The sequence below is a fragment of the Peromyscus maniculatus genome, chromosome 11 (assembly GCF_049852395.1).
Source record: "Peromyscus maniculatus bairdii isolate BWxNUB_F1_BW_parent chromosome 11, HU_Pman_BW_mat_3.1, whole genome shotgun sequence".
Classification (NCBI taxonomy): domain Eukaryota; kingdom Metazoa; phylum Chordata; class Mammalia; order Rodentia; family Cricetidae; genus Peromyscus; species Peromyscus maniculatus.
In genome coordinates this window covers 90,379,353-90,393,009 of record NC_134862.1, presented here as the reverse complement: position 1 = coordinate 90,393,009, position 13,657 = coordinate 90,379,353, and the positions used below count along the sequence as shown (strand labels likewise).

At 42.2% G+C, this 13,657-nt stretch overlaps 1 protein-coding gene across 4 annotated transcripts in view; it reads right to left on the bottom strand.

Moving 5' to 3' along the window:
- Dnah14 (dynein axonemal heavy chain 14) overlaps positions 1-13,657 on the bottom strand; it is a 226,721-nt gene that overhangs the window by 148,970 nt on the left and 64,094 nt on the right. For all 4 annotated transcript variants that reach the window (XR_013043464.1, XM_042258740.2, XM_076548104.1 and 1 more), the window contains exons 21-26: positions 10,019-10,264; positions 7,037-7,158; positions 3,448-3,619; positions 1,289-1,393; positions 1,086-1,204; positions 52-126 (exon numbers count right to left, since the gene is read on the bottom strand). Coding sequence is in view for 3 of the 4 variants with exons in the window: in XM_042258740.2 (XP_042114674.1) it covers positions 52-126; positions 1,086-1,204; positions 1,289-1,393; positions 3,448-3,619; positions 7,037-7,158; positions 10,019-10,264 (839 nt within the window). In the remaining variant the exon portion in view is untranslated. The remainder of the gene's footprint in view (positions 1-51; positions 127-1,085; positions 1,205-1,288; positions 1,394-3,447; positions 3,620-7,036; positions 7,159-10,018; positions 10,265-13,657) is intronic.

The window sequence follows — 13,657 nt, the reverse complement described above, 5'->3', positions numbered from 1 at the left end:
TACACACAATACACACACTATATAATTTCAGGATTTAAACACTGTACTTACTTTTTTAGAACATCAAACATGCTTTTCTCTACATTTACCATCCACTGTTCTACAGAAGCTCTTACACGAATTTTCCTGTAATTTGTTAAAAATATTATGAAAATTACTATAATATATGGATATTTCATTTCTTTGAGAAACTTGTAAATTAAGTTCTTGACACACATATTACTTTTGGGGGCAAAAGAACTATAACACTGTATCTTCTGGTTTGTATTGATTTTTGCTTGGAAAACCATGCCATAAAATACATTTCTTTAGGGAATTCTGATATCAAAAGTAGGAATATAATTAGATTCCACATAACATAGAATGTATGAGAGATAAATTGTATTATAAGATACTTTTGGGGGGCTGGAGAGATGGCTCAGTGGTTAAGCTGCTCTTCTAGATGACCCAGGTTCGATTCCCAGCACCCACATGGCAGCTCACAACTGTCTGTAACTCCAGTTCCAGGGTACCTGATACCCTCACACAGATATACGTGCAGGCAAAACACCAATGCATGTAAATTAAATTTTTTTTTTTTTTAGTTTGAGGCCAGCCTGGTCTCCAAAGTGAGTTCCAGGAAAGGCACAAAGCTACACAGAGAAACCCTGGCTGGGGGCTTTATTGGATAGAAAAGCTTGGGCATGGCATTGTTTTTCCTCAGTAAAGCTTGTCTCAGGAGCCAGATGCTGGAGGAGACAGCCTCCAGGCTGGTGTATGAGATCAGTAAGACAGAAGGCCTTGGCTTGCTGCATTTGTGTGGGAACCCACCACAGTGAAACCTGGGCTCAGAACAATGCTGATGACCCTAGATAGCACATTTCTGTCCTATCTGAAAAGCCAGACTTTGGGAACGAATGCTAGTGTCAATTAGTGCCCAGGGTCAGGCACTTTCTTTGTTCCAACTTTACAGTAAAGTAAAAGTGAGCGGAGAGCCCGCCCTGGTGAGGTGGGGGAGAGCCTTTGTTCACAGAAGGCCATCATCTCTGAAGACACGGTGGCTCTACAGAGTCTAACTGTTTGCTGCAACCAGCGCGTTCTCATACTTGGGCAGCACAAGGCCTTCTCCTTCAGCAGAGATGAGCATCTTCACAGCTGGAGGGCCGATGTCTTGTTTCCATAGGAGCATGTGTTTCACATTCTCAAAACATTTCACAAGATGAGGCTGCAAACCAGAACACACTTTCAGTTACACAGAGAACCCCTGATAGAGTGAGGAAATGATACTGCGAGAAGACAGTGCTGTTACCTGCACAGAATCGGGATTTCTGCTGTCAGCTAGAATCTCCATAAGTTCAGTGTTGCTGAGAAAGTAAAACCTTGGGAAAGCCATTCTTTTAATTTCAAGGTAATCCTGTCCAAAGCCAAAAGAAATGCAGCTGAGAACATGAGTCCAGTCATCCTAGGGATTACACCCTCACCCGGCCTATAGTATTATGGGTGCAGTATGCACACTAGTTCCAGCCAAAATGATAACCCTTGATCCGTGAAAGCTGAACTACTTCTTAGCAATGCAAAATTAAAATAAAGGGAAATGAAAACAGAAGCAAGCTAACGACAAAGGACCAACCAGGATGGAGCTCCGCCCTGTCGCCAGTCCGCCACCACCATGTGGCTGAGCACAGGCATCGCCAGCCAGCGTGCCTCCCTCCTCTCCCTGAGCGCAGGCTTCGCCAGGTTTCTGCCCCGTTTGCTCCCTGCATGAGAAGTCACCCCCACAGAGAACACATCATTCTACAAACGATCTCAAACTCTAACACCCAGTTCCCTACATTTCTCATCCCCTTCTACAGCTCACCTTTCCAGGCTTCTCTTTTGCTACAGGGAAGGACGTAGGCATCATCGTAGGCTAGCCTAAGATGGCATGCCCCCCATCCCTCCCCCATGTCTTCAGAGAGTCTCTCCTCTCTCTCTCTCTCTCTCTCTCTCTCTCTCTCTCTCTCTCTCTCTCTCTCTCTCTCATAGAAGGCCTCTGCTTTCAATGAAATTTCTCTCATTACAAAAACCTGAGGCATCCTCTTCACCCTTTGCTACCTCCCTGCTGCTGTCCATCTGCCCACCTTCTCAGAGTTCTTGAAAAGATAGTTTACTAACTCAAGTTTTCTACTTCTCCCTCAGTCTCCTCCCATGCTCTCATCTGGCCCCATCCAAATCCTCTGGGAGCACGTCAGTCTTTATGTTACAGGGCATTTCCAAAGCCCTGTTTTGACTTCTGTAATTTCACTTTTGCTGCATCCCTTAGCAACCTTCTAGTTCCCTTTGTGCCCCTCCCCCAACGCCTCTCTTACTATTGACACCTCTTTAGTATCAGCTTCTCACTCTTCTTTATTCCTGATGCTTCTGGGCTGTTTGAGACATAACCTCTTGCCCTTTACCTGGGACCTTAATTCTCTACCAAGACCCAAATACAGAAGCTACTCTTTTTTGTAGAAGACACCCTTCTGGAAGGCTGGGATCCCAGGGAGCTATGAGCCTTTCATATTCCTGGGAGACAGCACTATGAAACTATGGTGGTTGATTTAATAAGAGAGGGCAATGAGTTGTTAAGTATGCAGGATGCATGTACAAGGTGGGTCCACTGGACAAAGAGATGATTGATTCATGTCCCGAACAGGATGGAGTGAGATTTCATCACTACATAGTTCATAATTAAAAAGTCATCAATCAGCTCTAGGATTTCCTATCTAATATTTTCTAATCACAGCTGAGTATGAGTAATGGAAACCAGGAGAAGCCAAGCCATGGACCCGGGATTGTCCCCACAGTAGAAGATGTCCACTTGATTGTTTACAGGTGAGCATGAGCTCTTCAGCATGGGCAGAAGTGCTTCCATGGGAACTTCCCTAGCTCCCAGCTCTGTCCTGTGATTTCCTGCTACTTTGCTGGCCAGCTCACAAATGTCAAGACATTCTGCCCCAGCTTCCGCTGCTCTTACCAGCTTACTAAAGGCAGGACTGATGAAGTTATTAGCCTTCATTAAGTATTAAGTGCTCTCTGTGCCGGCTCTGCTGCTTCAAAGGCACCGTCTCATTCAGCGAAAAGCTTGGGGGGAGCAGGGCGGGGGGGGGGGGGTTACTACTGTTCTCAACTTAATGTGAGAGGCGTTGGGGGAGGGGCACAAAGGGAACTAGAAGGCTGCTAAGGGATGGAACAAAAGCGAAATTACAGAAGTCAAAAGGTGGGCATGGGCAAAACTGGTTCTTTGCTTGAAGGTCATTTGGTTAGCCCATCCATTTTGTTTTCTTTTGATAGCATTTTCATTAAACCAAAACTGGCAAGTGAGAATGAGGAAAGCTGCTGGGGGCGGGGGGGGGGGACGGGAGACGGGGACACAGAGAGATGTCCGCCCTGCGGCAGGTTCTGCAGTGAGCTTCACAGTACGGCTGCACTTCGGGTACCATAGTTTACCTCCAGACTTTTCTTTATGTTTTCTAGATGTTCATTGCAAATTTTCAGAACGTCGAGGACTCCTGTAGAGATAGTTATCTGCAAAGCGTTTAGTTTGTTCTGTACTCGGGACATTATATCTCTCCACATGACAAGCACCTGGGAGAAAAGTTTTGTTTCGGCTGACAGCTGTCTTCAAAAATAAAATGTACAAACGTAAAGAACTTTGAAAGTGCTGTAATTAAAATCTATAATATTGTTGAGTTTATAAGACAATTTTGATATGCTTTTCTTTACTTGGTTAGCCATTTTACCTACTTTGCATAAGCAGTATGTATTCTAAGAAAAACAGGATTAAACATACAATTATCATTTGTTAAGATTTTACTCAATGTATAGCAGAAAATAGATAAAGAAATTCTATATAAAACAAATGAGAACTGTTTGTGTCTTAGAGGTGCTACAGTCTGGATCTTGACCATCTCCCGAAGCCAGCGTGTCCCCATTCTGACACTGTGGGAAGCGGTAGAGCGCTGAGGAGATGGGCCTTACTGGGATGAACCTAGGTCACTGGGGTGTGACCTGGAAGGGATGCTGACACTCCAGCCCCTTCCTCCCACATTGCTCTGTTCCTAGTCTCAACACCATGAGGGAAAAGGCCCCTGCCACTCCCTGTGATGTGCTCCTCTGCCACATGTCAAGCCAACGTGAGCTGCAACCTTCCAACTTAACGAAACTTTTCTTCTCCGCACATCAATTAATTAGGTATTCCATCGCATCTGAAAGCCGATCCATAAAAGGAGCTGAATGGGATCCTGGGAAGACTGTGTAGCAGCCTTAGGATCTGGGTTCTAGAGGGACACAACTCGGATGTGAAGGCAGAGGGGGCGTCCAGCCTGGGAGCAGGATTCTTTATCCCCATGGTATATAGTGAAATCCCCATCCTGTTGACGGCCGTCCAATCTTAGACGGTAAGGGAATGAAGGCCAGTGCTACTGTCCTTACAGAAGTTATCCTTTATGGAACATTATCATTATTTCACCCCTTGGCTAAAAAAATCAAAACCCGTACGTGGCTCAATCAACTCATAATTGAGTCTGGTTCTGCTGCTGTTGGAGTTGGTGTGGGAATATTTTTAAGAGTCGTATGGTCACGCTGGAGAGATGGCTCAGCGGTTAAGAGCACTGACTGCTCTTCCAGAAGTCCTGAGTTCAATTCCCAGCAACCACATGGTGGCTCACAACCATCTGTAATGAGATCTGGTGCCCTCTTCTGGCCTGCAGTCATACATGCTGTATACATAATAAATAAATAAATCTTAAAAAAAAAAAGAGTCAAATGATCTTTTACTCTCTCTGCTCACCTAGCTCTCCCTTCCACAGTAGCTCCAGCCGGGTTCACGTTCCCCAAGGCTTGGAGACTGAGGTGGAGGTGAGGTCGGGGGTAACGTTCCCCACCAACCACTCAGCTGCTGTCACCTTTGACCCCCCCCCCATTTTTTTTTTTTTTTTTTTGAGACAGGGTTTCTCTGTGTATCCTTGGCCGTCCTGGAATGTGCCTCTTCTGCCTCTTGACTGCCTTCTGGAATAGCAGATATCTGTGGACTACACCTCTGGGCTTTTCCCTTCTGGGGCTTCCTGTAGCATTCCCTGGCTCTTTCCAGCTGACCCCAAATAACCAATTTCCAAGCTCCAGTGGAAAGTGGCACTCTCAGGGATTTCTTCATTTTGGCCCACTGATATTTAGGTTGGAGATCTTTGTAGAGAGGCCCAGTTTGGAAACATCTGTCACCACTGTCTAACTTGGGATTTTTGTCTCCAGGGCGGAGAGCTTAGATTTTTGATACCCACATACTTCCAAACAGTGTATATTAACCCCCAGGATCCTTCCTCCATCTTCCCACTCCTATTGTGGGTGCTGGTGCTAAATTTTGTTTCTGTAACTGCAAAAATACTATCATGGAAGACACTTGAGTCCCTGTACCCGTGTCCCGCTAAGCACTGTCCCAGTCCCATCTCTCTGGGTGGCTCTAATGCGGCCCTCACAACACCCTTGACTCTCAAAGATCTCTGCTTGTAATTCTCTTGGTGACTCTCTGGTTCTGTACCACGGGTATCCCTTTGTTAGTTACAGGTTTATTAGTGCTTTAGGTGTATTGTAAAGACACCCCAGCCTCTCTTAAATAAAGGCCCCTTCCCTACTTTAGCAAAGTTTGTAAAAGGACAACTATCTATTCTCTTTATTAATAAGAAACATCTTTAGTATGAAGAAGTTTTAAAGTCTGAAATTTAAAGGTCAAGGTTGTGGTAAAGGCACACTCCTTACGTGTGTGGGCTCAACAAAGCTTTGATTTAACAGAAGAGTACCAAGTATCCATGTGTCAAGAACTAAATATGTGTAACAGAAATATTGTCCCCTGTAAAGCAATACTTCCATTTAAACAGTTCTCATCTGTAACTACTAGAGGGTCCCCTCTGTTCCTAAAATAAAGTTCAGATTAATTAACCTGATGGTCATGGTCTTCTACAACTCTAAAGGTTTTCCAACTACGTAAGCCACACTCTCTACTCATTTCAGAATGACTTCTGGGACTTAGTATTAGTCCCTTAAATTCTGCCTGGATAACTCCTTTGTCTCCATTTGAGTGCTCTTAAGATTAAGCACTTTAAGAAAGGAGAAGTCAATTAATTTGAGTGTTGTGGATGAAGAGGGGAAATGGAATGCTTATCAAATGCCAAGTCCTCTATTTTATCCAGTGCAAAGTGAGAAATTCTCATTTATGTATGAATGCCACTAAAAAGCATATTTCTTATTCACATCAGAACCACACCAATCTTCCAGAACTGAAGAGACACATAATATGGCTCAAGGATTGTAATGTTCTGATGCATCTCAGTTTTTTATAGCTTTATATTAGCAACTAAGGGAATTAAGTTTTCAAAAGTAAGATGGTTCTTGTACTAGTCTACGAATGAGGAAATAATAATGGTCTGACAGATTCCTTCCTGTGTGCATTCATGATGCTCTAGTCACTTTTCCTGTTGCTCTGACAAAGTATGGCGGGGGGTGGGGGTGGGGGTGGGGACTAGAAGCAATTAGGAGAGGAAGGTTTATTTTGACCTATAGTTCGTGTGTGTGTGTGTGTGTGTGTGTGTGTGTGTGTGTGTGTCTCTGTGTGTCTCTGTGTGTCTATATGTGTGTCTCTGTGTGTGTGTGTGTGTGTGTGTGTCTATATGTGTGTCTGTCTGTCCTTGTTCAACCAAGATGGGAGGCATGGTAGCTGGAACAGGAAGCCAGCTGCTCACGTGGTTTCCAGAGTCAGGAAGTAGAGAACAAACAGGAAGTGCTACAGGCTATGAAACCTCAAGGCTCACAATCAACTACCCATTTCTTCCTGCAAGGCTCCATATCTCCTAAAGGTCCCTTAATCTTCCCACAAACCATAAATAACTTGAGATCAAATAGTCAAACACATGACCTATAGGGGCATTTCACATTCAAACCACAGGTGATGTTCACTCCTTGAAGAGATCATTTCTGGAAGATTAAGTTAAATCTCCCTATGCACTTTTTTTTTTTTTACCTGTACATGATATTTTTTATTTCTTACTTTTGTATTTCTAAAGAATTAAAGATTGGTTCAAGATAAAGCCAATCCCTTTGACATCTCATCCATTCCTCAATGGTATAAGAGAAGAGGCTTAAGTTTTGATGCCATTCATTCACAAGATCCTGCAAAAGAGGAGAAAAAAAATCCTCAAATAACAACCTAAAGACATGACATTACTAAGCCACATAATAGAAGCTGAGGTGAGGCACCAGTAGCCATTGACATAACAAAACTGAGAAAGAGCTTTATCATAAATGAAGATAAATCTGGTTCTAGTCAGTTTTCAGATGTCCTGCTCATCTAATTTTCTCATATATTAATTACATGAGAAACAAATCTTTTTAAAACTTGCACACATACATAAAATTAACTCGTGTAACATGCACAGACTATAAGATTAACGTGAATGAGCCATTTGACACTTCCGGTCACAGAACGGTAGCCAGGTTTTTGGTACACACTATTCTGGTCCCTTCTCTAAGTCTTTCTGTACTCATATCTATATGCAGGCGATGTCTTTCAGAGTTTGCACACATACAGCTGTTCTAGTCATTGCCCTGTGACCTGATTTGTCCAAAAGCTAGTGATGACATCTAGAGAGGTTTTATGTCAGCAATTAACAGTGTGTGTGTGTGTGTGTGTGTGTGTGTGTGTGTGTGTGTGAGAGAGAGAGAGAGAGAGAGAGAGAGAGAGAGAGAGAGAGAGAGAGAGAGAGAGAGAGATTGATTGATTCTCATTATGAAACTCTGGCTGAAGTTCTCTGAGTAGATCATGCTGGCCTCCAGCTCACAGAGGTCTGAAGCTGGGATTAAAGGTGTGTGTCCCCATCCTACCTAGTGGTTTTCTTTATTTGGAAAATTCCATTGTGTAGATCTTTCTAACTGACTATTACATTTTAAAAAGTAGTGAGAAGTCAATTGATGCTAAATAAATTGCTTCCTTAGAAACCAGTAGTTAGCTCATCTCACTGATCCCTCACAAAGACTCACTTTTAACTCATTTATACTTATTTGTCTTTTGGAATTTACCAGCATTCTATATTATTCTGTATTTGCTTCTATATTGTATTAAGGCATAATTGATAAAATATAAATGTCTCTGATTGATTAATTGATTTTTTTTTTTTTTTTAAGACGGGGTCTTATTGTATAGCTCTGGGTGGCCAGGAACAAGGCTTGTAGATCAGGCTGGCTTTGAACTCGCAGAGATCCAATTGTCTCTGCTTAAAGGCATTGTACTATCATGCCCTGTAACTGGCATGTGTTTAATGGTCACAGTTTCGGCATATTCTTCTCCCTGTGAAATCATTACTACAATCTGCATGCAAATGAGGCCAGGACGGCTCCAGGGGATGGCTGAGGAGGTTTTTATCACAGACATGAGGGAGAGAGCAGCCAGAGACATTTGGAAGGGTCCAGACTGAATGTGGCCAGCAAGACAGATGAGGCCATGAGGGGTAGGGGGAGCGAAAGAGGAAGAGAAGAGAAGACCAAGGGGCAAAGAGAATCAAGAGAGTGAGGACCAGGAAGCCAGAAGGACAAAGAGAACCAAGAGAACAAGCAGGGCTGAAAGGCTGAGTTATACAGGAAAGAGAAGCTGGAGGAAAGAAAGGGAAGCCCAGGGGCAGGAGAGATTTAGGGTAGGGGTGAGAAGTACTGAGAGGAGCCAGGACTCTGTAGCAGGTGCTTGGGTGCTGAGAGAGTCTGGTGGCCAGCATCTGCTTTGATATGCTAATGTGCACCTCAGTTAGCTTCTGTTCTTTGGGACCTAACACAATGGTCTCCTTCTATCCAGCTGCAAATGCACCAAGTGGTTCCCTCTGACCCTCCCTGGTGGCTGCCCAGCCCACTGTGACTATTTCAGGTGCTACTGCTAGGTCAGTCTGAGTCACAAGAAGGGAGCCTGCACCCTCTATGGTTCTGTTTTTATCACTGATCTCTCTCTCTCTCTCTCTCTCTCTCTATATATATATATATATATATATATATATATATATATGTGTGTGTGTGTGTGTGTGTGTGTGTGTGTGTGTGTGTGTGTGTGTGTTTCTGGTTTGGTTTTAGTTTTTTGGGCAGGATGGTAAATCAAATCTTTGAATTAATCTTACTTAGAAGCAGTCTTCCTGCATATGTGAGTTCTTTTGGCTTTTCAAATATGCCCAGCTTACAACGTCTTAGCCAATCTTTATTTTACTAAAGGCATTTGTGCACCATGCATGTGCACAAGGTTTTCTCCAATTGCAACCAAGTCGGATGTATGATTCTGTTCTTGCTGCTCATGTCTACAGTTAAAATTTTAAAATTATATTTCTTGCATCTCATTTTTAATGAATCTTGTTTTTTTGTTATTTTTCTCTTTATCATAATTTTTATTTTACTATGTGGTTTTTGACAATATAATCCATTCGATTTATTCTCTTCTTGTAATACATTGTTTTCTCTCTAAGGCCCACCTAAATAACACATTCCCTTAAATGCTTGCATATTTACAACTGTGAATTCCACTTGCTCAGATCTCTGTGACACTCTAATCTTTTTGTACCGAGGTACAATCCATACACCAATTCTATTAATTTTGTTATTGAAGAGTGCACACTGAATTAAGTCTCTTAAAGCTTTAAAATTAATTTTAGATAAGTTATTAGATGCAAGGCTGCCAGTTATGAATTATAAGAAACTGGTAAAAGTCATATTTTGTGGATATATATATATATATATGTATATATATATACATATATATGTATATATATAATCTAAATTTATCTTGCACTTCCAAATTAAACTTTGATATTTTCTCACAAATAATTAATGAGTATTTCTATAAAATTATTCTTAGTATTCACATCATTAAATATTTAATCTTCTATATAAACATATGAAAAAGTCATATAATTGAAATCAAATAGGAGTTTGCAGAAAGCAAAGTTATCCTGGTAGACTGAAGAAAATGAAAACCCTCCCAAACCGTCGCCACAGCATTTACCTTAATTGGCCTCAGATAGGAAGATCCTTTCATGGTCGCAATGATGGCCTGGGAGTCTTCCAGCTGAGTGATCACGTCGTCAATGGATGAGATGATGAAGATGGAGTAGATCTCTGTGTGATGGAGAACCAGGTGCAACGGGGAATTGTTCCAGAGCTCGATGATCTTGAACATCATTTTCTCAAGAGCAGCTTCGTTAGTTGCTGAAATCGATATCTCATTTATTTTATTTTCATATGGAAACATCTGAAATGAAGAAATCATTTAATATCCAGAGGAGCAAGCAATCCCCAAAGTATCTAAAATGGATGCTTTAAAGCCATTTCTTGAAAGGGGCACAAACTGAGGACCTGACACCGGGGAGGTTAACGTGGCAACGCCACCACTGCCCAGCAGAAAAGTTTTTCTTTAGCATAAAACTTTTAGGACTTTTTAATCTATGTTAGCTGAATAATAGATGGTAAACAAGCAAGCCTGTTTTACAGGGCTGTTGGTTAAGTCCATAAATCCTAGCCCTCTGTGTCCTCTGTGGCAACCCATCACAAACTGTGAAAGTTCATCATTTCCTGGTTCACAGTACCCACTGTGCTACATTAGCAAACAAAGAGGCCAGGCCCCATTCGTTAGCCCTGTGGAGATTATTATGTATAGTAGTAGTGGTAGATTCAGTTTTCTCATAAGGGATAAAAACAGTAATCCCAGGTAGTTCATTCCAAAGGCAGAGATTGAGAAGTTCTCTGAGTCTCTAGTATTGTGAGTGAATCTAAAGAATCTCCCAGGATCTTATGGGAATTTGCAGTCAGTATACATGGGAGAAGGCTTGTATGTCTTACTAATGCATAAAAAACAACAACAACAACAGTAACAACAAAAAAACACCCTTAGTCCCTGGTAAATCTAGCAAAGTAAAAGAAGCTACAGAAATCTGGGTTCATCCGTTGCTTTCTCTTGTTGTAGAAAGGAAAAGCTTTTTGCTAGACATAGGCGTTAGTGTGGAGGGACTAGTCTGCACATACATGAGGCACACACAGACTCCTTGCCCTGCTTGCGATGAACGGAAGAAGACATTGTGGTTGGTGGTGATGCATACAAAGTGGCCCGAGTGACCCCACAGAGCTGTCATGCTAAAGAAAAACTTTTCTGCTGGGCAGTGGTGGCGCACGCCTTTAATCCCAGCACTCGGGAGGCAGAGCCAGGCGGATCTCTGTGAGTTCGAGGCCAGCCTGGGCTACCAAGTGAGCTCCAGGAAAGGCACAAAGCTACACAGAGAAACCCTGTCTCGGGGGAAAAAAGAAAAAAGAAAAAAAAAGAAAAACTTTTCTGCCTAACATACTTTGAGATAGTTAAAAATAGAACTCAGACACAGACAATGTGTAAGGTGAAGCCTGAGCCATGTGCTGTCAAGTCTTTATGGTCAAATCTTAATCTTAATAGGCAAAGAGGTGTGTGTTCAAATGCTGTGATACTGATGCAGTTTTAGAAGGATGTTACCGCTTTTAGTGAATTATGTCCTGTTACTTTAGAGCATAAAGTCTTGAAAGTGCAAAGGATCAACCATGAAGGGACAGTTTCTTGTTCTCTTCTAACTTACCTTATGCCATGCTTTTCACACGGCAGGCTCCCAAGAGCCTGGACTTCTTAGGACACTTGCCATACAACTGCATACCATTACAAATCCCGGTATAAACAGATGGATGCATTCATTGACAGGGTTAAGACATCTCACAAAATCGTTCACCATGACTCTCATCTCTGGGTCAAGCCCAAGAAATGTAGGTTTTGGTAAAAACAGGCTGGCCACTTCTCTCTTACTAGAACCTCTCAGGAGTTCGTTGGGGTTTACCACACGATTTCCTCCTCATTAGCTCTGCCATTATAACTTAGAGAGACATGGGATTCTCTGGCCCTGGGACAGAATCTGCAAGCCTTACTCGCTTCTGTTCATGTTCACTAATTTGGACCCTCTAAAATCTGTACCAGCCTTTCTTTTTAAACTACCTATCACATCACAAAGTCAAGGATGGCTCAGAGGTTTTATATTGGGGCATCATAGGACACTGTTTCATGCAGGCCACCAGCTGCCACCCTGTAATGCCTCTTTATTTTGACTTTTATTCTAACTCTTTTATTCAAACTCTTAGCTTGCCAAATTCTTGCTCTTAATCTGACCTGTGCCCAAGTAGTTCCAATGATTCAAGATACCTCAATTAAAATACTTGAAGTGTCCTAGATTTTCACCATGCTGGTATGAATGAGCTCAGCTGCTGTCACTGACCCTTATCTTGCTGAAGCCTTCAGTAGTGCACAGATCAGTTAGGATGCTCTGGTATTAAGGCAGGGGATGATGGGAGGTTTAAATGGGACATGGTATAGGTAATGGGGGAATGCAAATGTTATTTCACGCAAAGAGTTGGAAGAATGGAGCTGCCGATAACTGAAGCAAGGGAGGGCAGAAGGAGAGAAGTCTAGAGGTGGAAAATGAAAGGCATGTTAAGTTTCTGAACGTAGCTGAGGCACATGAATGGAAACACCATCAGGAAGATGACCATCTGGAGTTCAGGAGGGAAGCTGGGATTAGGTCTAGAGACTTCAAATAGTCTAATTTTAAAGTAATTAAGGTTCTTAAAAAACTCTTCTAAATTCTTTCAAAGTACTTCCCATGTTCCTCCTTACAACAGAATTATAGGCATAATGTGCTGGCTTTGATTACATTATTATCAAAAATTAAAGATAAATGGAGGTTCTTACAGGCTAGTCAAGAAAATAGAAACTTTTTAAACTATAAAAACTAAAAATTTTATATACTATAGTTTTTTATTTTCTTTCTTATTTTTTTGAGAAAGGATTTCATATAAACCAGGCCAACCTCAAATATAATATGTATTTAAGAATGACCTCAAACTTCTAATCCTCCTGCCTCTACTTCCTGAGTGCTGAGATCATAGGCATGCATGATATGCGGTCCCAGGAATTGAGCCCAGGGTTCCTGAATGCTAGACAGGTTTCCCACAAACTAAGCCACATTCACTGCCCTACATAACAAAGCTTTGTGGGAAATCAAAATTTTGTTAATTTGACTTTTAAAACAAAATATCACTATTGGCAAGGCTATCCTAATATGTTCTTTTTTTTTTTTTTTTTTTTTTTTTGGTTTTTCGAGACAGGGTTTCTCTGTGTAGCTTTGCGCCTTTTCCTGGAACTCACTTGGTAGCCCAGGTTGGCCTCGAACTCACAGAGATCCGCCTGCCTCTGCCTCCCAAGTGCTGGGATTAAAGGCGTGCGCCACCACCGCCCGGCAAAGATTTATTTATTTATTATATATACAGAAGAGGGTGTCAGATCTCATTACAGATGGTTGTGAGCCACCATGTGGGTGCTGGGAATTGAACTCAGGACCTCTTGAAAAGCAGTCGGTGCTCTTAACCTCTGAGCCATCTCTCCAGCCCCCCTAATATGTTCTTGATATATTTTCACTGTGTATAAAATGAGCACCGCCCCCCCCCAACTAAATGGAGCATCCTGTCACCGACTCCGTGCTGTCCCAGCCACACTGCCTACTTTCCTGTTTTCTAATGTATGTTCCTTGTAGGTTTCCTTGCCTGTAACTGAAACTCACCTCTCATGATTCAATGTGTTCTT